This window comes from Mus caroli, unplaced genomic scaffold (assembly GCF_978045245.1).
Source record: "Mus caroli unplaced genomic scaffold, Mus_caroli_1 scaffold_10, whole genome shotgun sequence".
Classification (NCBI taxonomy): Eukaryota; Metazoa; Chordata; class Mammalia; order Rodentia; family Muridae; genus Mus; species Mus caroli.
The window spans coordinates 89235466-89258755 of record NW_028227265.1 but is presented as its reverse complement, the minus strand read 5'-3'; the positions used below and the strand labels follow the sequence as shown (position 1 = coordinate 89258755).

The 23290-nt window shown below is 41.8% G+C and overlaps 1 protein-coding gene across 2 annotated transcripts in view; it reads left to right on the top strand.

The window, feature by feature from the left end:
* Slc7a2 (solute carrier family 7 member 2) overlaps window positions 1–23290 on the top strand; it is a 59651-nt gene that overhangs the window by 6000 nt on the left and 30361 nt on the right. Inside the window, exon 1 of one of the 2 annotated variants that reach the window (XM_029480905.2) lies at window positions 16233–17237. The exons of the other annotated variant lie outside the window; for it this stretch is intronic. Coding sequence (XP_029336765.1) covers window positions 17224–17237 — 14 coding nt within the window. The 5' untranslated portion in view covers window positions 16233–17223. Of the gene's footprint in view, window positions 1–16232; window positions 17238–23290 lie in introns of those variants that run through there. 2 annotated transcript variants of the gene reach the window in all.

The following is a 23290-nucleotide window of genomic DNA, read 5'->3' as shown; positions in this document are numbered from 1 at the left end:
CAAAGCAGACAGAACTATAGAGTAGCCTGAGTTTTTGGTAACAGGCTTTTTCCAGGGGAAACTATACTCAACTGGACACAAGCTATCAGGAAGAGATTTCATAGTAGCATAAAGATGACTGGCCTCTTTGTACCATGGTGAAAATGTTCCCATGGATCTCCAAAGTCATAGTCTTTTTGCTAAATTCTCAGATTCACAGATTTCAGTGTGTGCCTATGGACCAAGGATTGAATTTGACTCAGTTTTATCGAAAGATCATCTCACTTGAGGATTTATAATCACACCCATAAACAGGTCAAGCAGGAATGGGTAAGAATAGTACGTAATATTGGGGTGTCTTTAAAATGGCATTGAGATCCTTTCTCCTGGTTTGCTGTACATCAAATGTAGAACTCACTGGCAGCTCCCAAACTTAAGTTGATTCAGAGCCTGACTAAATGCTACTATCAGGGAAGGGGTATACCCCTTCAAGGCTTCCTCTGTGTCTAAGGAGCAAATGACTAGTTTGTAGCAATTACTTGCTACATTTATTTAGTAATGTGCTGAACCAAAGGCTGTGAACCCCAAAGAGCTATTTACAGTCAATTTCTCTGCTGAAGTCCATCTTTTGCAGAGTTTGTGTGGTTGGGGTTTGTAATATTTGGTTAAGGGGGTGGAAGAGAGAAAGAAAAGGCCATTTGATGTACTGCATTTGTGGCCCAGTGCTCACGTGGGGGGCGGGGCGGGGAGGGGGGAAGGAGTCTTGTATGTGTGCTATTCATCAAGAAAAGAGCACAGAGTGCATTTGCGTGCCATTGAGGAACAGTGGTGGGCGTTGTTACAATTTGTAGTACTATCTGTGTAAACACCTCCTAAGCTGGTGCCCTTTTAAACTCCCGACACTGAACATTTCACCTCCAAAGCGATCATATTCTCAGAAGATTCATGCATGGGTAAGGCTTGGTTGCCTGGGAATTCAGCTTGTTCTATCATACAAAACAAGACACGATGGTGGTAGCTGGTTTTGCATTCCAAACTCCCCAGTACCTTTAAAACTGTCTTGTGAGAAATGTCTGAAACCGTGAGAAGCATCCTAGGGTTCATTTCTTCAGTCCTTCCCCACGGACAGTTGCCGAGTTCCTGGCACTTACTTCTATCTCAAACACAACACTAGACAAATCTAGAACGGAGCTTATAAGCACCTGAGAATGACATTTTAGACATTTGCCCTGACAGTTCCAAAATCGAGGATCTGAGACTAAATAGAACATTGAAAATTGACACACCGGGTCCAGAGGCGAATGTTAAGAATTTAGATGTGGAAACATTGATTTGTTTCAGTGGAGGAAAAGCATAAATTGCTAGAATGCACACTTCATGTGGAAATTTGCAAGTGGACGTCAAATTACAATTCCCACTTAAGGTTTTTCGATTTTAAGATTTTTTTCAGAATCTACCATGTTCTCATATTTTGAATATGTGAACAGTTTTAATAAATGGCATACTTTACAATGAAATGAAAGATACAGGCTTAATCTGAAAATAAAAACATTTTAAGTGTTCTAAGGCATTAAGTTAATAAGAATTAAACGTCCAAAAATGGCACTTTTGAACAAGTAAGTGCTTTGTATTAGCTCAGAATAAGAGAAAAAAAGCTGTGTGAGTTTTTTTGTGTTTTTTGGATTGTCCTAGGTAACAGCTGGTTTGCACTTAGTTCAGTGACCCAAACAGAAAAAAGAGCAGACTCCACATAAATTTCTGTTGATGGTGCATGTTGGCTTCACTGAAGTGGATCCTGTGAGTGTTCTGCATAACGAGCAGCACATTTGCATTGCTTGGATCTTATTTTTCCTGGTACAGAGCACAACAGAGATATGAAGAGCAAACAACTCAGGACTGTCACTTCAAAAACATCCTTGTAAATTATTCAGAATGCTCTTCTGTGTTTGTATCTCTAGGTATTGTACCTTCCGTCTCTTCTGTGAAATGCGGTAAATTATCTCACTGAGCTACCAGAAAGTGTACTAAATTACTTTTTGCAGAGATTTAAAATTTTTTAGGCTGGATGTGATGGTGAATACAGGATGGGTGCCTGTAAAATTTTGATGCTTGGGATATGGAGAAAGGAGAGTCAGGAGAACAAGAGCAGCCCCTGGCTGTAGGAGACCCTGCCTCAATTCCCCCATCTCTTAACACAACTTCAAAGGACTTTGTCTTTTTCGCCTCTGTGCATGACCAGACCAGCCTTTCATAGTGTGTAATGTTGAAAGCTGCAGAGGGTGTAGGGGCATGAGGGTGGAATGAGAAATATCCCTAAGTGCAGGCTATGGCGGCATGGTGGTCCTCTAATACCAGCATTGAGGAGACTGAGGCAAGAGGATTTTAACCCAAGGCCAGCTAAGGCTGCATAGCAAACCTCTGACAAAAATGATCCTGAAGTGGAGTTGCTCTCCTAGAAGGAAGTGTGACCACCAACTGTCATCTTTGGTAATAAGAGTAATACAGAATCTAAGAATGGGACTTTATTTCATCATGTATGATTTTAATGTATTGTATGTTAGGTCCAGGGAATCAGAAGGGTTAAAGAAAGGAACTCTGATTACATCTCTCACTAGTTCGCTTGAATCAGAATTTAGGCTCTTTCCCAGAGTTGGTACAAAAGTCTTCATTTCTTTGAATTAAGTATAAAGTAAAGGAGGAAAAACAGAATGCAAAAAATTTGTATTCATTTCTGTCTTTGTTTTCAATAAAACGGTATGTGTAGAACAATATTTTAAGAAGTTTCATTTACAAAAACTGGACTGTAGTTTGCACATCGTTATAGATGAAATATTTGACATTGCTTGCTAGCATTGTTGAATTATGAGATTGCTGGCTTAGAAGAATATCTATTCCATTGCTTGGCCATTCTTACTCTGCAAACACAAGCTGGCCATCACGTCTGTGTGCAGATGTATCTGAGAAAATAGATCATATTTCTAAACTGCTACTATAAATGACAACATTTTTATATTTAAAGGTAACGAATGGTTGGGGATAGCTGTGTCTTTGGGAGAAGTCAACATTTTCCCCTTAATGTTTCAATGCTCACCACTGCACGGTTGATTTGTTTGTTTGTTTGTTTGGTTTTTTTTTTTTTTTTTTTTTTTGTCTTTGTTTTTGTTTCCATCTCTTTCCTCCAGTGCCTGGGGACAGGAGTAGTTAGAACTTCCGAAGGGTGGTTAAGTTCGTTCTGGGAGGGAGCGAGTGGCTTGTCCCTGTTCACTATCCCTGAGGATTTCCCCTGTGTACTCGTGTTCTTTCTGACCACTTTGTGTTTGATGCCACTCTTGCATGAGAGATCCCAGAGTGTAGCTGGGCAGTTTATGATCTGTGGAGTGCTAATACCAGACCCCATGTGGTTCTCTTCATCTTCCCCTCCTCGACCAAAATTAAATGAGTAGTCTAGCTAAACCCAAGCCTACCACTCACTCACTAGCTTCTGAACTGTCAATGCTAGATCTTGCGTGTACCTTCTCTGGGGTGTCCCCCTAACTAATACTCTGCTGTCCCTGGCCTGAAGATTGTATTTTCTATGACCATGGAGGTGGCACAGGCTCTAGCGGTCTTGCTGCTGTGGAAGGATTCTGAACTCACCCTGTGTTGTAGCATAAGAACGACATACTTATCCTTCCTCCCTCTGTTTCCTCTCCACTGCTTTTCCCTCAGTCCTGACCGCAAATACTAACTCCGGGGGTCACTGACAGCCCTTTAAGAATATAAAAACAAGGGGCTGGAGAGATGGCTCAGCCGTTAAGAGCAGTGACTGCTCTCCGAGAGGTCCTGAGTTCAATTCCCAGCAACCACATGATGGCTCACAACCATCTCTAATAGGATCTGGTGCCCTCTTCTGGTGTGTCTGAAGACAGCTACAGTATACTCATATACATTAAAAAAATAAATCATATATATAAACACACACACACACAAAAGAAGCTGAACGTGGAAGGAGGGTAAAGTCAACCCTTTAGAAAGTTTTAATCCCATCAGTTTATGCCATCATGTTAAGTGTGAGACAATTCCTCAGGAAAGGGTTAGTGGTGGATTTTCCTGGCTCTCTCTTGGATATCAGTTCGGATGGTTGCTTCTGTAAGTAAAGGAAGTCACTTAGAGCGGGGTTCTCAACCTGTGGGTCATGTCCCCCCTGGGGTCACATATCAGATATCTGGCATACCCAACATTTATATTTTGATTCGTAACAGTAGCAAAATTATAGCTATGAAGTAACAACAGAAACATAATTTTATGGTTGGTAGTCACCAGAGCATGAGGCACTGTATTAAAGGGTCTCAGCGTTGGGAAGGTTGAGAACCACTGACTTAGACTAACAATTACCACATATTGAAGTTGTTTCTCCTCTTTGCTGTGTTTATTATTGTTGCAGTTATTTACAGAGTAGAAAGAGTTCACTGGCTTACTTTTGTGCTTTGTCTCCTCTGCCTCTGGAGTATATTATTCACTTGCATTCACTAGCAGGTCCTACTTTTTGGTCAGGAGTTTCAAGAACAGCAGATACTTCATGAAGACCTATTGATCTAAAACACTAGACCTCCCCGTGGCAGGGGTGGGAGGGGGTTGGAAGTGTGGGGTGAGGGAGGGGTGGGGAGAAGCTCATTTTCAGTTTAGACCTTTGAAAGTTCAAATTTAGAGTGAGAACTCATACTGGTCACTAAAGGCTGAGTCCTTTCTGCAAGCTCCCTCATGGAAGTTGTGACATGTGCACCTGTTAATTTCACAAAATAATCTACTGCCTTTAGAGTGAATGACCTCATTTAAGATTCTTTGGCTTGCTGGCTTAAAGGTAAATTCTAAAAATGTGTGTGTGTGTGTTTATACCTGGAATTTTATTTTGTTTTGTTTTTTTCTTTTCTTTTCTTTTTTTTTTTTTTTTTTTTTTGAGACAGGGTTTCTCTGTGTAGCCCTGGCCGTCCTGGAACTCACTCTGTAGACCAGGCTGGCCTCAAACTCAGAAATCTGCCTGCCTCTGCCTCCCAAGTGCTGGCATTAAAGGCGTGCACCATTTTAACTTTGTGATACCACAGTTTTATGCACATAACATAAACTCTGTGTCTAAGGCTCTTCTAAGTATCCAGTTCAGTCCTGTTAAGTATGTTCACATTGCTGCTCAGCAGCTTTTCCGTGCTTCTGATTCCTGAAACACTGAAACTCTACCCATAAGCAATCCCTGCCTCCAAGAGCCTGGTAACAACCATCCTATTTTCTGTTTCTGTGAGTATGTAAGAGGATTGTTTGTCCTTTTGTGCCTGGGTTGTTTCTATTTAGCACAATGTCCTAAAGTGTCGTCCATGGTTTACTGTGTGTCCTCATTTGTTTCCTTTCTGTGTGGTGATGTGTGTGTGGGTGGGTGTGCATGCAAGCTTATGCACATTCATGTAGAAGCCATGCTGTCATTCCTTGGGCTTGTCCACTTTATTTTTGAGAGTCTCTGACTGGCCTGAAGCTAACTCTGAAGGCAGGACTTCCTGAAGATCCACCTGTCTCTCCCTCCCCAGGGTTCTTGGGGTCAAGCTCGGGTCCTCACACATTGGGTAGCACTGTATCCACTGAGCTCCCAGAATTTGCTTCATTTTTATAGCTAAGTATTACTTACTATCTCGTGATATTAATACCGCACATTTTATTCATCCTTTTATACAGCCATTCGCATTAGGAGTTCATCGGGTGGTGATTCTGTTTTTAGTTATTTAGTTTACGACTCTGTTTTCCAGAGTGGTGGCACCATTTCCCATTCCCACCAACAGCTTGCAGGCTGTTTGTCTCTCAGTCTCATCCTAATTTTTGGAAGGGATTTTGTAGTTACAAAGTTACTCTGATGTCGGAAAAAAAAATCCAAAAACAAAAACAAACCCAAAGCTTTTATTCACTTTTTCTCATACACACAGATTTAATATCTTGTTGGTGTTTTTCCAAAATTGAACAGGCTTATTCTCAGGATAGCTTGTCTGGATAAGAGTGAACATCAGAGAGTGAGGAGTTCCTAGGGTTGCTTCGACGTACAAGTAGCAGATAAGTATTAAATATTCAGTAATGCTCACTTCTTGCAACAAGTGTATGTGGTCATCCCTTGTAGGATTGCTTGGCAGCAGAAACACCTCTGTTCATCTGTGATGCTTGCTTCCTTTATCCCAGAGTCTGCTGCTAATTTGACCCCAATTCTTTGGCTCCAGAAAGGAATATGCTCGAATGAAACCGTAACGCAAAACAGTAAGGAGTTTGTGGAACTAAGGTGAATGAATCAGAGACCAATCAACTTAGAAAATACTCTGTGTCCTAAAGCACGCATTGCATGCTGGGAACAATGGCTCATAAACACTTGTAAAGGACTCAGGGTGCTAAGCCTGATGATAATGATACAGGCCTGTAAGGCTAGCAGATGGAGAGCTTGGGACAGGAGGATTGAATTCAGGGTCAGCCTGGGCAACTTAGTGAAATCCTGTCTCAAGATAAAATGGACAAGTTGGGTAAGGTACTTGTGTGACGTGCACAGAGATCTGGGTCTGATCCCTAGCACTTCATAAACCAGGGCAAGAGACTGAAGCAGGTGAGTTACACATTCCACAAGAGCCTGGGATACATAGCAAGACTGTCTTGAAAGAAAATAAATACCAAGCAAAAAAGGCAGCAAGAGTGTGTTCAGATGGCATCCCAGCGGTGGATGCAACATGGGCTGGACCAAGTGAGTTAAGGGTGGAACATTCTTCTCTAATCTTTGGATAAACATTTTTCTGCCTTGCAGGTAGGTAGCCAGGCAGAACCCTGAGTAAAAGCAGTGCCTGCTCTTTTGAATTACATGCAGCCCTGAGAGAGAGGGGAAAGGGGGAGGCAATGGGAAGTTGCAGGTAAACAGTTAACGCTAGGTGGGTTGTTGCGTCAGTTGAACCTTTAAACTTAAGAAAGGTTTACCAAATCAATATTTACTTGATCTAAGTGTTATGCTCTGGTGTAATGACCCTTGACCCTTTTCCAGAGTCGTCAGTAATGAGAGCATGGCTGTTGGTTTTTTCAAAATTCTCTAGTCCCTGTGGGTTTTACTGAATACAAGGCTGGGGATGATGAATGGGTGTGTAGTTGGTACACTGTGTACTTTAGACTAGAACATTTGCTATGCAACCTAACTGTCATTTTGTCTGTATGCAGAGGGAACCAGGGGCTGAGCATTTGTTTTATCCCGACACAAAAAGAACCATCAGTAGAGTCCAGCAGCAGCCCTAGCTGATACCTGCCAGAATCACTTATCCTGTAGCAGCACAATGTTCCTGCTTGTTGTTACCATACTGCTGCATTCTTTTATTGATCCTTAAATAAGGACATGGTCTTCAGACCCAGCCCTCCCTCTTATCTTGGTAACTCTATATTGGGCTACTTCATCAGGACTTAAGAAGATGGGGCTGGAGCAAGGTATCTGCTCAAGAAATTTTCGAGTTCCTGCTACATGCCAATACCCAAAGTCCCTACCTTTGTGTAGCTTACATTGTAAGGGTCTTTATACTATGTGTCATCGGGCCCTGCCACACTGCCTTGTCCTCTAGGGGTGGACCAGACTAGTGCATCAAGGGAATGAAGAAAACATAGACTCATATAGACCCTGACAGAAATGTCTGGGATCGAGTGGACTGGGCTCTCAGCTGGAGACACCACAGTACCCTGGAAGCTCTGTGTGTTTGTTAGGGTTGAAAAGAGAGGCGGTGTTATTGCATACAGCTGAACAAGGTGGGGTTCTACCTACAGATAAACAAGGAGGCAGGGTGTGTGGTGTACAGCGGGATCGAGGAGACTGGTTTAGTTTGACCTCTGTAAGAATAGCTTCTGTAGGGGAGCAGTCTTCAGGTGGCAAACGTCACATGGAAGAAAGCTGTGGTAGACATTTTTGACACACACTGCCAGCACTCTCACTTGGTCTCCAGAGGAAGACCTTGCCAACCTTTGAGCCTGATGCTAATGGAATCTATAACATGGCTATGCCCATGTCAATAGCACATTCTAAGGACTTCACCCACTCAGAACTTCCTGCGATCTTCATACCTCACTCACAATGGCTATTAAGAAGTAACAGTGATAATTCTATGTGAAAACTTCAAATAATCCTGATCCCCATCACTTCAAACACATTCCTTCCATGGAATAAGAAAATTATGTTAACTCTAACTGAATTACACTGATTTACTTTCGGGAATGGAATAAAACCCACAGAAAACCTTTGGACAATAGAAAGGAGACATTCTTAATATTATCAGAGGTTAGCTGAAATACAATCAAAACAAAGTAAAAATATAAAAGGTAAACCTCGAAGGGTTAAGACACATTACTCCCAAACAGTTTTGAATTCAGAAATATGTGAGGACTTCAGAATATTCGATACTTGAGAAACCAAAAGTTAGAGTAAGATTGTGACAGGTAAATTGTGAACTGTGTACGGCCTTTTAGAAAGTACAATGCGATTGCAGAAAAATCTTCAGCTTTTTATTGCAAATAGCCTTATTTTAAATCATTGAAGGATTTTACAGCCACAAGAAATAGGCTTTCAATATTCAGCAGCATTCCTAACATGATGCTTATCTAGATAGTTTTTCTTTATCTTTAAAGATTGATTTTTCTATAATGCTTGCCTGACAAAATACTGCATTCTCCTTCTTCAGCCAGTAGTGGCTTTCCGTATTTTAACACTGAAAGGTCAAAAATCCCATGCGGATGAAATTTTAAAATCCCAAAGCTTTTCAGATATATTTTTGGTAACACCTTGATGACCTCCAAATGTCCTTTTATTGGCTAAGTGTTAGGTTGGCAGCCAAGAGCCTGGGAACAGGAAGAATTCGGCATTTTCCCATTGCTTCTTGGTTATTTGGAGCAGAGCAAACAGAAGAGGCTTGCCAGCCATACAGACCTCGAGTACAAATGTCTATGGTTTTGAGTACTTTGTTTAATAGTGCTGAGTTTGAGTTTCACCCTCTGAAGACAGGCTGAGGTGCTGAGGAGTTAGTGATGTACACACGTCAGGAACCTTAATGGGTAAGAAGAGTGAAGAGCCGCTGCTGTTTCCACAGTTATATCCCAAAGTCTGTTGTGGGGCAGCCTTTCTTAAAAGCAGAATCCTTTTTCTATTACGCTTTTCTCTCCATATGATGGTCTGAGGTATTTGTTCCTTTTGTTTTCCTTTTCCTTCATTCCCCTGCCTCATCCCCATGGATCAGAACTAAAGAAAACACTACATCCGGCAGCCCTGTGGACTAGGAGTTTCTCTGCTGCTGCTACTATACTCAGCTGACTGATGTAACCGTTAGCTACCATTGGCCCCTCACCAAGCTATGGCGACGGATTTCTTTCCTGAAGGCATGCCCCGGGTAGTATTTCATCTCAGTTTAGAAGGCGTACTTCATAACAGGACTATTTATTCATGGAGAACTGCCTGTGCCTTGCTTTCTGGGCTGTGGTAATTAACACTTTGTTCATTCTGAGCATTCACTCTGTTTGCTAGTGCCCACTAAGGGGAAACTGAGCTCTGATAGAAGTGCAGACTTCAAGCTTATCTTTTCAGATAGTGCACACACCCCAGAATGTCACCCACAGCAGCAAAATCCAATGGAAGCAAAAGGGAAACGGAGAGGCTATATTCACTGTCGACTCCCTTGCATTCTTTCTAAAATGCTAATGCACATCACGTGCACATTACAGCCTATTGTGGACAGTCAGACAGAATTGGTTCTGTGTCCTAACTTGGTATGCCCAGTATCTTTGTCTGTTCAAGGTACCATGAAAAATAACAATAGATTGAAGGCTTAAACCATGGACATTAACTTGGTATAACTCTGGAGGCTGGACCATCTGGGTGGCAGCCTGGCAGGAACTCCGGTCCGGGCTCACTTGGCTTGCAGATGGTTCCTTTTCTCTGTCTTGACATGGCAGAGGAAGAGTGCCAACTCCAGGGTTTATTAAAGACATAGTGCATCATGGGGGATGGGAGAAATCCACCCACATCTCACATCTCACGGAAGCCTCATTCCCTCCCAAAGTGTCTCCCTCCAGACACCATCACAGAGTTAAAACATTCGGGTGAATTGTGAGATGCAGTTCACCCACTTAGCTGGTGCTAAGTCTTTCTGGTTTTGTCACCTATAAACTAGAAATGATGATAGCAACCATGGCACTGTGTAGTCATTGTGTTGCAGCTAGAGCCACAAGTTCCACCATGTGGTTTGTTGTTGTTGTTGTTTTTGTTGTTTTTGATTGGTGGTTTAGTTCCAAGGAGCTCTGGGGGCACTGTTTAATATTGATGTACCTCCTGTGGGGCTTCAAACCCCTTCAGCTTATATTATTATTTACATATTTATTATATAATATATTTATATATCACTGCCTTGCTACTAGTCTATTGTTGCTCTGTGAGTGCAGAACTGACGTATAACATTCCTAAAGTATCCAAAAAAAGCCTGTCCTTCTGGCTGTATGCTCTTAGGTACTTAACAAATTGCTGCAGAGCTGAAATATTTGAGGCTGAAATGACTTTTTGTGAACCTGTGTTGGGCTGAGCGGTTTTTTTTTTTTTAATTTTTATTTTGAAAGAAAACACATAGTACCGAAATGATATTTGGTCCTAGGTTTGTTGACATTATTGACTAAGCTAACATATGCACGATAACTATAATTCCTTTACTGATTCTATTCTCTTCCTCCTTTTCCCCTTGAGCCTTTTTAGGATACTTGCTGTTTAAAAAAGAAATCCACTTAAAGTATGAAATTGTATATTTTGGTAGAAGGAGGACAAAGAAGTATTTATGTTTCAGAAGAAAATGGAGGGAAATACTTATAGGGTTAGGCAATGCTTGGTATACTTTGTGGTTTTCCCATATAAATAAACAAACAAAGGATGCTTGTAAATGGCCTGGGCTTGTTCTTTGTGATTTGTGGTAAGGGAACAGAGTGTGTGGCTGTAAAAACTTACATCAGATTCACTTGGCAGGGTGCTGATAGCCCTTTTAGGCAGCATTTCTATGCTGGTAGTTTGATTGACGCTCCTACGTGCTTTGGTAGAATATGCCTTTCCATCCACCTTAGTGCCTGTCTGCTATCATGTACTGCCTCAGAAACTTCCCTAGTCAGAAAACACAGTGAAGACAGCCATGCCAGGCAGGACTTGGCTGTACGTGAGCCAGTAGCCCCAGAAAGGGGTTCTTCATGAGAAGGAGTCGAGGCTCTGGGCTCTGGCCTTCTTTCAGCTTTCTGGCAGTGACTCTCTCATTAGCATGGGGTGCTGGCATATGCTTGGCTCAGGAGGAAAACTCCAGAAAGCCCAGCTCTTGTGTCCATGCCCAGAATGATGTGTGACTGGCGCCCAGCTAGTCATACAAGGAAGAAATCAAACCCAAATGTGGAGTCAGGCTGCTTTCATTTTCCTGTTTAAAGTGTTCCGTTCTGCACCTCTCATCTTCGTGAAGTGCTGCCCAGAGACAAAGCTTAAGGAATTGCCTTTGGAATGGCTTTTAAACGGAGACTATAGGAGCCAATGAGACAAAGTGCTGGCTGCAGACACTCACAACCTGAGTTCAGTCCACTTGGTAGAAGGATAGAGCCAACTCCTCCCAGTTCTCCCCCTCTGCTTGTATGTCATGGTGTGTACAAATACAAATCAGTTATATTTAAACTGGTGCAAAGAGGTACAAATGCGTAAGGATGCATTCATGACTATAGGGGCTGCAGAAGTTCAACTTCAGACAGAGAAGGAAATTATCTGGCTTATAGTCTGGAAACTCTGTTGGAGATGTGTGTGTGTGTGCGTGTGTGTGTGTGTGTGTGTGTGTGTGAGAGAGAGAGAGAGAGAGAGAGAGAGCACGCACACACACACAAAGATGGCGTAGAGCTTGCAAGATAATGTGTCCTCAGCTGTATTACTCAGGTAAGTGGCTGAGAAGAGAAATTGGGTAGAATGTTTATTATATTTTGTCATGTTACCTTGGGTGACATAGTAGAGGGGTCTGCTTGTCCCCACTGTCTGATTTCCTATTAAACCCTGGCATGCTCATGAACACCTGAAGAGAGTATACCCTTTAAAGGTACTGTTGCATGTAGACTAATTCTAGCTAATGTTATGTAAGGTACAGTGAGTGGCCTTTGTGACTTCTAAGAGGGGCCTTTTTTCTCACCCCTTTCACTGTCAAACTGGTAGGAATTCGGATACAAGGGCCGGAGTTACAGAGCTCTTCAGATCACGAATTTAAGTCTGTATAGTGAGCAAAAAACAGGCAAGCTGTAAGGGACTTGTCTCTGGTCTGTAGACTCCAGGCAGATGGCCTCAGGACCTGCCTAACATGACAGTAAAATGAGCCCCTGGTTCAATCTGCTGGTTTCTGGATTTTCTGATATTGATATTGGACCACAAGGACTTTGTGGTAAAAATGAAGACAGAGAAAAGTGGTTTCAGTTTTCAATATAGGGGAGTTTTTAAGGTAGTGAACAATGTTAAGACCAGGTTCAGAGGTTCAGTCCATTAACATCAAGGTGGGACCATAGCAGCATCCAGACAGTCATGGGGCTGGTGGAGCTGAGAGTTCCACATCTTGTTCTGAGTGTACTGGCACGCTCTTGGATGAAGGTATTAAGACACTCAGGACATTGTTTCTAGGAGTTTATATTGAGTTATTTTTATATAAAAGCAGAATATTTGAGAGCTTAGAGGATATTTTTTGAGATCTGAAATTCTATGAAAGCTGTGAACTATATTGTGAAGTTTTTGACACATAAGCTTCCAAATGTTTGTGCTTTAGAGTAACTTTGTTAGTAAAGTAACTAATTGGCCATTGGCCATTGTCACAGTTGCCTGATAAAGAATAAAGAATAAAGAATATCGTTTCACAGTTGTATAAGTTTTTACATGTTTATCCTGGACTTGAGATGTGTGTGGATTCTCGAGTTCCAGAGGAGATGTCAGAACATGTTGATTTGTACATTTGTTTATTGTTTCTATCCATACTTGTGTTTTTATTTCCACAAGGGTAAAAACTTGGCTTTATTCATTGTGATGGTTTGTATGTGCTTGGCCCAGGGAGTGGCATTATTAGGAGGTGTGGCCTTGTTGGAGCAAGAGTGTCATTGTGGGCATGGGCTTTAAGACCCTCACCCTAGCTCTCTTGAAGCCAGTCTTCTCCTAGCTGCCCTCAGAACAAGATGTGGAACTCTCAGCTCCTCCAGCCCCATGACTGTCTGGATGCTGCTATGGTCCCACCTTGATGTTAATGGACTGAACCTCTGAACCTGTAAGCCAGCCCCAATTAAATATTGTTCTTTGTAAGAGTTGCCTTGGTCGTGGTGTCTGTTCACAACAGTAAAACCCTGACTAAGACACTCCTGTTCCTTTCTCAGTGCCCAGGACAATGGCGGTTTAGAAATGGATCTAATCCACTGAACTGTCTGCATCACTTGTCGTATTGGGTGGCCTTCTGTGTGTTAGGGATTTTTCAACTTTTATTTTTAACATCAATAACTTGAGAAAGTTGAAGCCTATCCTTATGGACACACATTTGTCAGTTTGTCTCTGTGGTTCTTTGTTGTCACTTCATGTTTTTTCTTAAGTTGTTTTGTTAGACGTAACTCCTCAATTGTGAGGTTCTATGGGAGAAGCTTGGCCCTTAGTGTGGCAAAGTTGAGAGGCTATAGGACATCTAAGAGTGGTGCCAGGTTGGGTTGGTTAGGTCATCAGAGTCTTGACCCTCTGAAGGGATTAAGGTAGTCCTTGTCAGTTCTAACTTAGTTCTCACAAGATCATTGATATTAAGAGTGTGAACATGGCCTCTCCCTGCATCATGGTGTATTTTTCCATGTGGTCTCTCCTCTTGTTCCACACATGATGCCATTCATGATGAAGCTAAGACAATGCCCCTGAATCTCCTGTTAACTGAGCTAATACCTTCATGTGGGAAGTACCCAGCTTCAATCATTTTGTTATAGTCACAAAATGAGCATATGTATAAATTTTAAGAATAATTTATCCCTAATAAGTTGAATTTATTCTATTCTATAATGAGTCTTTTTTTTTTCTTAGAATTTACTATATCTCATAAGCTACTGTTATTTTAATTATGTTTTTTTTCTTTTTTCTGGGTATTATTGTCATGTGCCTGGTTGTTTTGCCTTCATATATATGGTTGTAACATTGACTGATCCTTTTCTGCCTACCTCCAAAATTTTCATATTTTTTGATGTGATGAATCAGTAATGATACATACAACTAGAGAATTAAAAATCCAGAGCATAATCACTGTTGTTAGTGGGATTTTTTTCAGTAATATTCAGTATGATTTTTGGTACTTACAGGTGTCTGTGCCTTAACCAGTCACTTTGGTGTGTTGTGTTTCTTACATGTTTGGTCGTTGCATTACTGGGTGTCTATTTGCTGTTCCATTTCTCCCCTCCACCTGTGTGAATTTATTTGTGCTGAGTCCCATTTCTTTTAATGCTGAGAGCTGCAGTTTACCATACACTGTCCAGGTGGTAACGACTGGACGCCACCTGGACTCAGGCGATCTCTAGACTCAGATGTTATTATTCTTCTGCTTATGTGCAGAGAATCTTTCTCTGAATGTAATATTCCCCTTAACCCACTCACTGAGTTTTTTATTTCTCTGATTATATTTTTTCAAGAGGCCTGTTTGGATCTTTTATTATTATTATTATTATTTAATCTACCTGATTACTTTTCATATTTTTAAACAGTAGTTTGAACGTTTACGTTTTCATGCCCAACTGTGATTTCCCACTATCTGAGGTTTTAGAAGGGCCACATAGTCACTTTTATATGTTGTTGTTTGGTTGTGTGCTTGGAAGACTTTGGTTGTAAGCCCATGACTTGCTTAATTGAGTCTGTGGGAATGCTGAAGCCCTAAACTGGGCAGCTTTCCTCCCAAAAGGATTTGCATTCATGCAGAATACAGGCTATGAGTCCTTTTTTATTAGGTACACAAAAGTGCCTCTGACCTTGGCCACTCAGGCCCTGTTCTCATGCTGGGGACCAACACTCCGGTTTCTGCCCTCTGGTCTTGCACTTTGACAGATGTCTGACTCCTTATTAGCTGCACTTCTACCTTTCTGCTTTTGCCTCATTTATATTCATTTCCTTTCTCCCTCTGCCTCCCTCCCTCTTCCTTCCTTTTCTCCTTTCTTCCTCTGCTCCCTCCCCTCCTTGTGGACCTTCCATTCATTGCCTTTTGCTGAACGCCACTAAACTGCTCTTTCATTGGCTCAGAATTCAGCTGATGTTTGTAATCAGTCTCCTGAGGAGCCAGCCCACTCTGGCTCTGGAAACCCTGCTTAGTTGCCAGGCATCGATACTCTGCGTACACATCATGCATGCGCTTGTGATACGGGAAAGGCAGTCTGACACCTGTGTTATTCAACTATGACAAACGTTTGTAAGATACAGCCTCTGAGATCTCAAGTCTCTTGATACTTGAAATACATGTTGACCATCCCAAATCCCAAACTCTGAAATCCCAAATTCTATCAATCTGAAATCTATTGAGCTCAACATTTTTAGATTTCAGGTATTCATGCTGGAGGGGTAAAAGTCGGTAAATATCCCAGCGTCCTCAAATTTCTCAGATGTGAGATTCTTCTGGTATCAAGTGCCTCAGATACTTTGCTGGTACTAAATTACCTTGTCCAGTGAAGATGCTAATGTCCATTAAATGATGGTCAGGGATGAGGTGAGCCAGAGGGAAGCAGAGTGTGTCCTATGCTCTCCCTCCAGGTCCCCTGCAATACCTTTGGGTGTTCCTTAGAACTCCCCAGATAGAGGTCAGCTTGGAAGAATGGCTCTCAAAATATCTCATCAGCTGTCATCTATCTCATCGGCAGCTGTCAACAGAGAGGGGAGAGGGATGGTAGTGGAGGGTTAATGGGAAATCCTGGGCCTTAATTTTCTCCTTTAAGGGTCATCAGTTCTCTCTCTCTCTCTCTCTCTCTCTCTCTCTCTCTCTCTCTCTCTCTCTCTCTCTCTCTTTCTCTCTCTTTCTCTCTGTTCTATCAGAGATCCTAATTTCTACATAACTACACTCTTTCTAAATAAAAGTAGGAAGTTCATATAAATGGAGTATTGTTGGTGTTCCAAGATCAAAATTTCTAAACATCTATCTTTGGTGTATGTTACAGAAGTAAATAAATAATAGTCCCTTTCCCCCAACCACCCACCAACCATGGAGGTGCCTGGTCTGTAGTGGGCACTTAACATATGTGTCTCATGGGATCTTTCCAGAAGCCTGATAAGAACAGTGTTGCCTTCATCTGGCCAGTCAGAAAAGCAGATATCAGCATTGAAAATCTATCTCATCCACAATCCCGAGCTGTGTCCACAGTGGGTGCTGCTTTTAGGAGCTGTTTTGGTCACTTGTTAGACCAAATGAGCACACACACTAATAGAATTGCCAGCTCTTAAAATGTTTAGTTTCCCATGACTGGCCCCTAGATGACGAGCTTTGTTATTGTTACCTCTGTAAAAGATCAGAACAAAATAAAACAAAACAGTCTGTCCCCCCACTGTCCCCTTTCGCCATTCAGAAGTGAGGAAATTACCAAAAAGTATTGATTGGGACAACAGTCAAGGGTGACACAGAGTCAGCTCTGTCCCTGTGTGTAGATAAGGATAGATGTGGAATACTGTCCCATGCTTTCTCTATATTGTGTGACTTTAAAATAGCCTTTCAACATCAGGCTTGCCTTGACTCTGTAAGGTGAGGTGTGCCTCTGCTCACGTCTTACATGTGCTAGGATGTTCATCTACATCACTAGAAGAGGGATATTTTTCATTGTAGATATTTTTGGTTTGGAGGAAAACAATTGTAAAGGGCTTCTTTTTTAAAGGGGCAACTGATTTGGTGGGTCTGTTAGCTTGATTGACCATAATAATCAAAGTGACCATTCCCGTATAAAGAAGTACACTTAAACACCACACTGTCCACATACAACGAAATCCATACAACAAGAACAAGCAAAAATAGTCAAGCCCAGAATATACTACAAAGAAGGGCCTGGATATCTTAGTTGTAATTACTAGTGTTTGCTGTGTTTGCTTCTTGTCTTTCCATGGATTGTATGTGCGCCCACAAAAGGATGTCCAGACAACAGGACACTGTGGATGACAGCGTGGGACATGTGAAGTAAAAGAGGAGCAGGTCCTGGGAGGCACGGTGACAGTCCGGAAGGATGTATTTGCTCAGGTCTTAATTTGACAATCAGCTGTTTACTTTTGAATGATCAAGAGCCCTGTTTGTCTCCTTAGCAGTGGACTGTTGATCATTTTCCACTCATGGTCATGAAGCAACTGGTAGGAGGTTCTAGAGCTGCAGATGTTGAAACATCATTTTTGTTGTTTGCTAACAAAGACATTCCTGTGGACAGGGTTTTTTTTTTTTTTTTTTGGTTTTTTGTTTCTTTGTTTGTTTTTAAGTCTCCTTTGAAAGATTCTTAAACAAATGTATTCTTTGTTGACATAAAATTAAAAGAAAGAGAGTTAACCATTGAGAGTTTGAGCAATATACTTTGCAGTAAATACTTTTTGATAATATTCATAAAATGTCTCTTGGTGACAGGAAAATATTTTGCTCCTACCTGATAACATTCAGTAATGACTAGCCAATGTGCTCAGTCTATACTTGTGTTCCCCCAAATCCCTTTAAAGGGCTTTTTTTTAAGTACTCAGAGAAAATATGGCTATGGCTTCATAGAGTATAGTCTTAAATAGCAATGCTGTTTGAGAATAAGAAAAAAAAATCAAATATGAGAATCCTGTCAGATAATGACTCCTCAGTCTAAGGGGGAACAAGACAGGTAGGTAGATACCATAAAGAATAACTGTGGCTGCCTTGGGAATTCATTCGAGTGGGTTAGCATTAAAATGTGCAAGAATAAAGTAAGTAGTGTGAATTTTTGAGAAATGGCAACATAATATTAGAATTAAAGTTTTTTTTTGATTTTTAATATTTTTATTACATATTTTCCTCAATTACATTTCCAATGCTATCCCAAAAGTCCCCCATAGCGCCCCCCACTTCCCTACCCACTCATTCCCATTCTTTTGGCCCTGGCATTCCCCTATATTGGGGCATGTAAAGTTTGCAAGTCCAATGGGCCTCTCTTTCCATTGATGGCCGACTAGGCCAACTTTCGATACATATGCAGCTAAAGACAAGAGCTCCGGGGTTCTGGTTAGTACATCATGTTGTTCCAACAATAGGGTTGCAGATCCCTTTAGCTCCTTGGGTACTTTCTCTAGCTTCTCCATTGGGAGCCCTGTGATACATCCAATAGCTGACTGTGAACATCCACTCCTGTGTTTGCTAGGCCCCGGCATCGTCTCACAAGAGACAGCTATATTTGGGTCCTTTCAGCAAAATCTTGCTAGTGTATGCAATGGTGTCAGCGTTTAGAAGCTGATTATGGGATGGATCCCTGGATACGGCAGTCTCTAAATGGTCCATCCTTTCATCACAGCTACGAACTTTGTCTCTGTAACTCCTTCCCTGGGTGTTTTGTTCCCAATTCTAAGAAGGTGCACAGTGTCCACACTTTGGTCTTTGTTCTTCTTGAGTTTCATGCGTTTAGCAAATTGTATCTTATATCTTGGGTATCCTAAGTTTTGGGCTAATATCCACTTATCAGTGAATACATATTGTGTGAGTTCTTTTGTGATTGTGTTACTTCACTCAAGATGATGCCCTCCAGGTCCATCCATTTGGCTAGGAATTTCATAAATTCATTCTTTTTAATAGCTGAGTAGTACTCCATTGTGTAAATGTACCATAATTTCTGTATCCATTCCTCTGTTGAGGGACATCTGGGTTCTTTCCAGCTTCTAGCTATTATAAATAGGGCTGCTATGAACATAGTGGAGCATGTGTCCTTCTTACCGGTTGGGACATCTTCTGGATATATGCCCAGGAGAGGTATTGCTGGATCCTCCGGTAGTACTATGTCCAATTTTCTGAGGAACCGCCAGACTGATTTCCAGAGTGGTTGTACAAGCTTGCAATCCCACCAACAATGGAGGAGTGTTCCTCTTTCTCCACATCCTCGCCAGCATCTGCTGTCACCTGAATTTTTGATCTTAGCCATTCTGACTGGTGTGAGGTGGAATCTCAGGGTTGTTTTGATTTGCATTTCCCTGATGATTAAGGATGTTGAACATTTTTTCAGGTGTTTCTCTGCCATTCGGTATTCCTCAGGTGAGAATTCTTTGTTCAGTTCTGAGCCCCATTTTTTAATGGGGTTATTTGACTTTCTGGAGTCCACCTTCTTGAGTTCTTTATATATATTGGATATTAGTCCCTTATCTGATTTAGGATAGGTGAAGATCCTTTCCCAATCTGTTGGTGGTTTTTTTGTCTTATTGATGGTGTCTTTAGCCTTGCAGAAGCTTTGTATTTTCATGAGGTCCCACTTGTCAATTCTCGATCTTACAGCACAAGCCATAGAATTAAAGTTTTATGAAATAGTTCACCGTATAAGTGGCCAAGAACGGAATGACCCAGAATGGAAGCAGTAAGTGACTGAGAGAAGACAGCCACTAAAATTCCCCTTTGAGGGGACTGGGCAATAATGCAGTCTGACTAGAATGGAATACATAGCCCAGGGGGGAACCTGAAACCAAAGGTGGAGAGAAAGGGACCACTTAAACCTGCTTCATGAGTTCAGATCCAGGTGAACACTCTTTAAGGTGTTAGAAGAACTTGTAGGAACATGCGCTGCATGGCCTTCTGTAACGTTAACACCCTGAACTAGAAGGGAGCTGTAAAAGGAGAAGAAGCTGTTACCCTTATTTTCAAACTGGAGACCATTGGGAACCACAGGTCAGACACTTGCACACTATTCACCCGTAGAGGTTCAGACACTTCCAGTGTGTGCATGGAAAGGAAGGACCAGAACTCCAGAAGGCACCATGAGTTCACCATGAGCGAGTTATGCATCACAAGCTCCACAGATTCTTTTTATGTGGTTATTGTACCAGTGGGGATGGGAAGTATAGAGATAGTGTGAACGGTACACAGTGGTGCATAGCTGTGATTCCAGCATTCAAAAGGTTGAGGTTGGCAGATCATAGGTTGAGGCTATCCTGAGATACAGATAAAGAATGAGATCCTATCTCAATAAAAAGCAGGGGGAAAGCCAAAATAATATATCAGGGTTTTGCAGAGCTTTTGACTTCTTTTATTGTGGCAAACTTGGCTACATAGGGCAAGAAATAGACTAGAGAGAACTATAGATAGCTGTATGGTGTACCCAGAGTTTTGTCAGAAGGCCAGTTTCCTGTTGGAGGAACATTCGTGGTGATGTAACATGATACTGGTCTCTTGCCTTTGTCAGGCTTGACATTTCTTTCTTTTTTCTTTTTTCTTTTTTTGTTTTTTTGTTTTGTTTTGTTTTGTTTTGGTTTTGGTTTTTCAAGACAGGGTTTCTCTGTGTAGCTCTGGCTGTCCTGGAACTCACTTTGTAGACCAGGCTGGCCTCGAACTCAGAAATCCGCCTGCCTCTGCCTCCCAAGTGCTGGGACTAAAGGCGTACGCCACCACCGCCTGGCAGGCTTGACATTTCTAATATAATTTACTTAAAGATGAAAAACAGACTTGTCAAAATGGCAATGACACAAAAATAGGCAGGTTCTTTAATGACTTGACTGATTGTCCTGTATTACAACGATCTCAAATAGGACACTGGAAATGCTAAGTTTCTGTTTTGAAGTGGTATGGTAAGACACTGTGGAATTGAGGCATCTACTCATATAGACATCCTTGATAAAACAAAACAAAACAGTCATATGTGTTTGAGTTAACTTGAAACCCAGTATGAATCAGTCACTTCTTTGTTGAGAGGGTGGATGCCTGTCTATATTTCAAAATCTCTGAGAGAGCACAAGAAATAAAACAAAAAGTGAAATATAGGCTGTTGTTTCAAGAAACTTAACAACCTATAGGAATATGTTGATTTCTAGAGCTTGCTCTAGAAAGGTATCAAAGATCGGCTGACTTACCAGAAATGAACTGTGTCACAGTTCTGAAGTCACAAGTCCAAAAATCAGAGTGACATCTGGGGCATAGTTCCCCTTCCCATTTCCCTATCCTTTTATGGTGGGTGGTCATGAACCTTTGCTATTCGTTGGTTAAGAGATGTATCACCAACTTGTGCCTCAGTTACCTCGTGGCCTTTTCCTGTGTGTCATGTGGCAGATTCCTCTTTATCTGTGAGCACAAGTCATAGTCTGCTAGGGCTTGCCCTAATGGACTTAAAGCCTACAAAGTCCTTCTGTCTACACAATGTCACCAAGCCAGATCCTGGAGTCCAGAACTTCACAGATGTTTGAGAAACACAACTCAGCCTGTAATAAGGAGGTAAATGTGTTCATCCAAGTCTATAATTATTATAAAGACCAAAGTGACGTAAAAATATAGAGTAGGCTAGGGGTGTGGTGTGGATGCTTTTGAGAAAGTGTGAGGTTGTAGGTTGGACCCCAAGCACCAAGAAAGAAAAAGATAAAGCGAAAGAAAACAACAACAACACAACCTAGTACTGGAAGAGCAAGACTGACCTAATTTAATGGAAAGGGACCTGTCCAGGTTAAAAAGGAAAAAGTTGTTTTCCAAGAAGAAACACCAAGCACGAAGCCCCAGACTCTGTGTTCTAGGGAATTTAAAAGGAAACCCAGTGTTATACAAGGCAGAGAGGAGGAAGCAGGAGATGGGCTAAGGAGATAGCAGCAGATCCAACGCCTGTACGTCATTGTTCTCAGGTCAGGGTGATTATTAAATACAGCAAATTAATAGAGATATGTAGGGTGGAGGAGGACGGTAAGCAAACAACACTCTGTGTTCTGCCACATCTGGAACTCTGCCTTGTGGGGGGTGTGATGCCTCCTGTCAGGGATGTTCAGTGTGTTTGTTGGACTTGGATGGATTGTGTGTACCTGAGGAAGTGTTTGGGCAGTAGCCATTTCGATTTATTTGAATGGGGGTTTAATCTGTATTTGTTGTTAAGACAGAATTAAGCCCAGGGACAGAATCAAAAAAACACAGTCAGGAGGTTAAGGGTTTTCTATCAGTGAGCATTGCACAGAGGGAAACAGATGCCTTCATACTCAGCCCTTCTTGAGGGCCAAAAATGAAGAAGGTGCCGTGTGGTGCTGGTAGTGGGGGTGAATAAATGTGCAGCAAGGTGAGGTGAGGAGGCAGCTGTTTCAAAGGTCCTGTACACAAAGCTTCCACGAAGTTTGAAAGATGGAATGAAGATTTCTATATCCTTTAGGATAGAAAACTAAGAAAACTAAAAACCTTAGTACCTTTGGAGAATAATCAAATACCTGAAGTCATTTTTTAAAATCTTAGCAGCATTATTTAAATACTTCTCTTCTCTCCATGTGTCTTTTCTGGCACACTATAGTCATCTTCATGAGAGTCCTTTAAGCTCAAGTCTTTGGTAAAAATTTCTCTCTCTGCCCTTCCCTGTCAGCTGATGAGCTACAGTCCGTTCATTCCACCAAGTCTGGTTATAGAGACTACTGCGATAAATTCATGTTAAGCCTGTTATGTGGAGAAACGATAGCATGTGAATATGTTCCCTACCAAACAAGCAGTGTTCCCTTCTTTAAGGAGGAAGGAGCCAGAGAGCACATATCAAACACAACAGTACATTTTCCCAAGTATAGTTAGGGGGATTTTGGCCTTCACCCCACCTCTTGGAGGAGATCTGAGTGAGATTCCGATTCTCAAAATCTCCCTTCCTCCCAGTTCTCTTGGTAGGTAGATAACCCAGAGGTACTCACTCTTTAGACTATTGACTTTTCTTTTGAGTGCAAAGGAGTCTGGGAGCTGGTAGAGAAGGCAGAGACGTGACTGACTGACTTCAGTGGCTCAGACACCCTGGCATGGGGACAGAAAGTGAGGGCCAGGAGACAAGCCAGGAGCAGCCAGGAACACACAGGTCAATATCTCCCTTCACATGTGTGGGCGAGAAAGCAAACGTTCCGAGGATAGTTTGTGGGCAGGTCAGACCACAGCATTCACACAGAGAGCAGCAGAACTCAAGGCTACAAGGGTAAGCTGGAGAGAGAGAGCACAGTGGAGTGACTTGGAGACTCAGGCTAAGGGCAGAGGAGAGTCCAGTGTAAATAAGATTCAAAGCACTAAAATTAAAACTTACTAGTAGCTATTTCATAATTCTTAGAGCAATGTTCTGATATATATGTAGTTGGATAGGTACCCAAGCGTTCTTAAAATTATGGAAG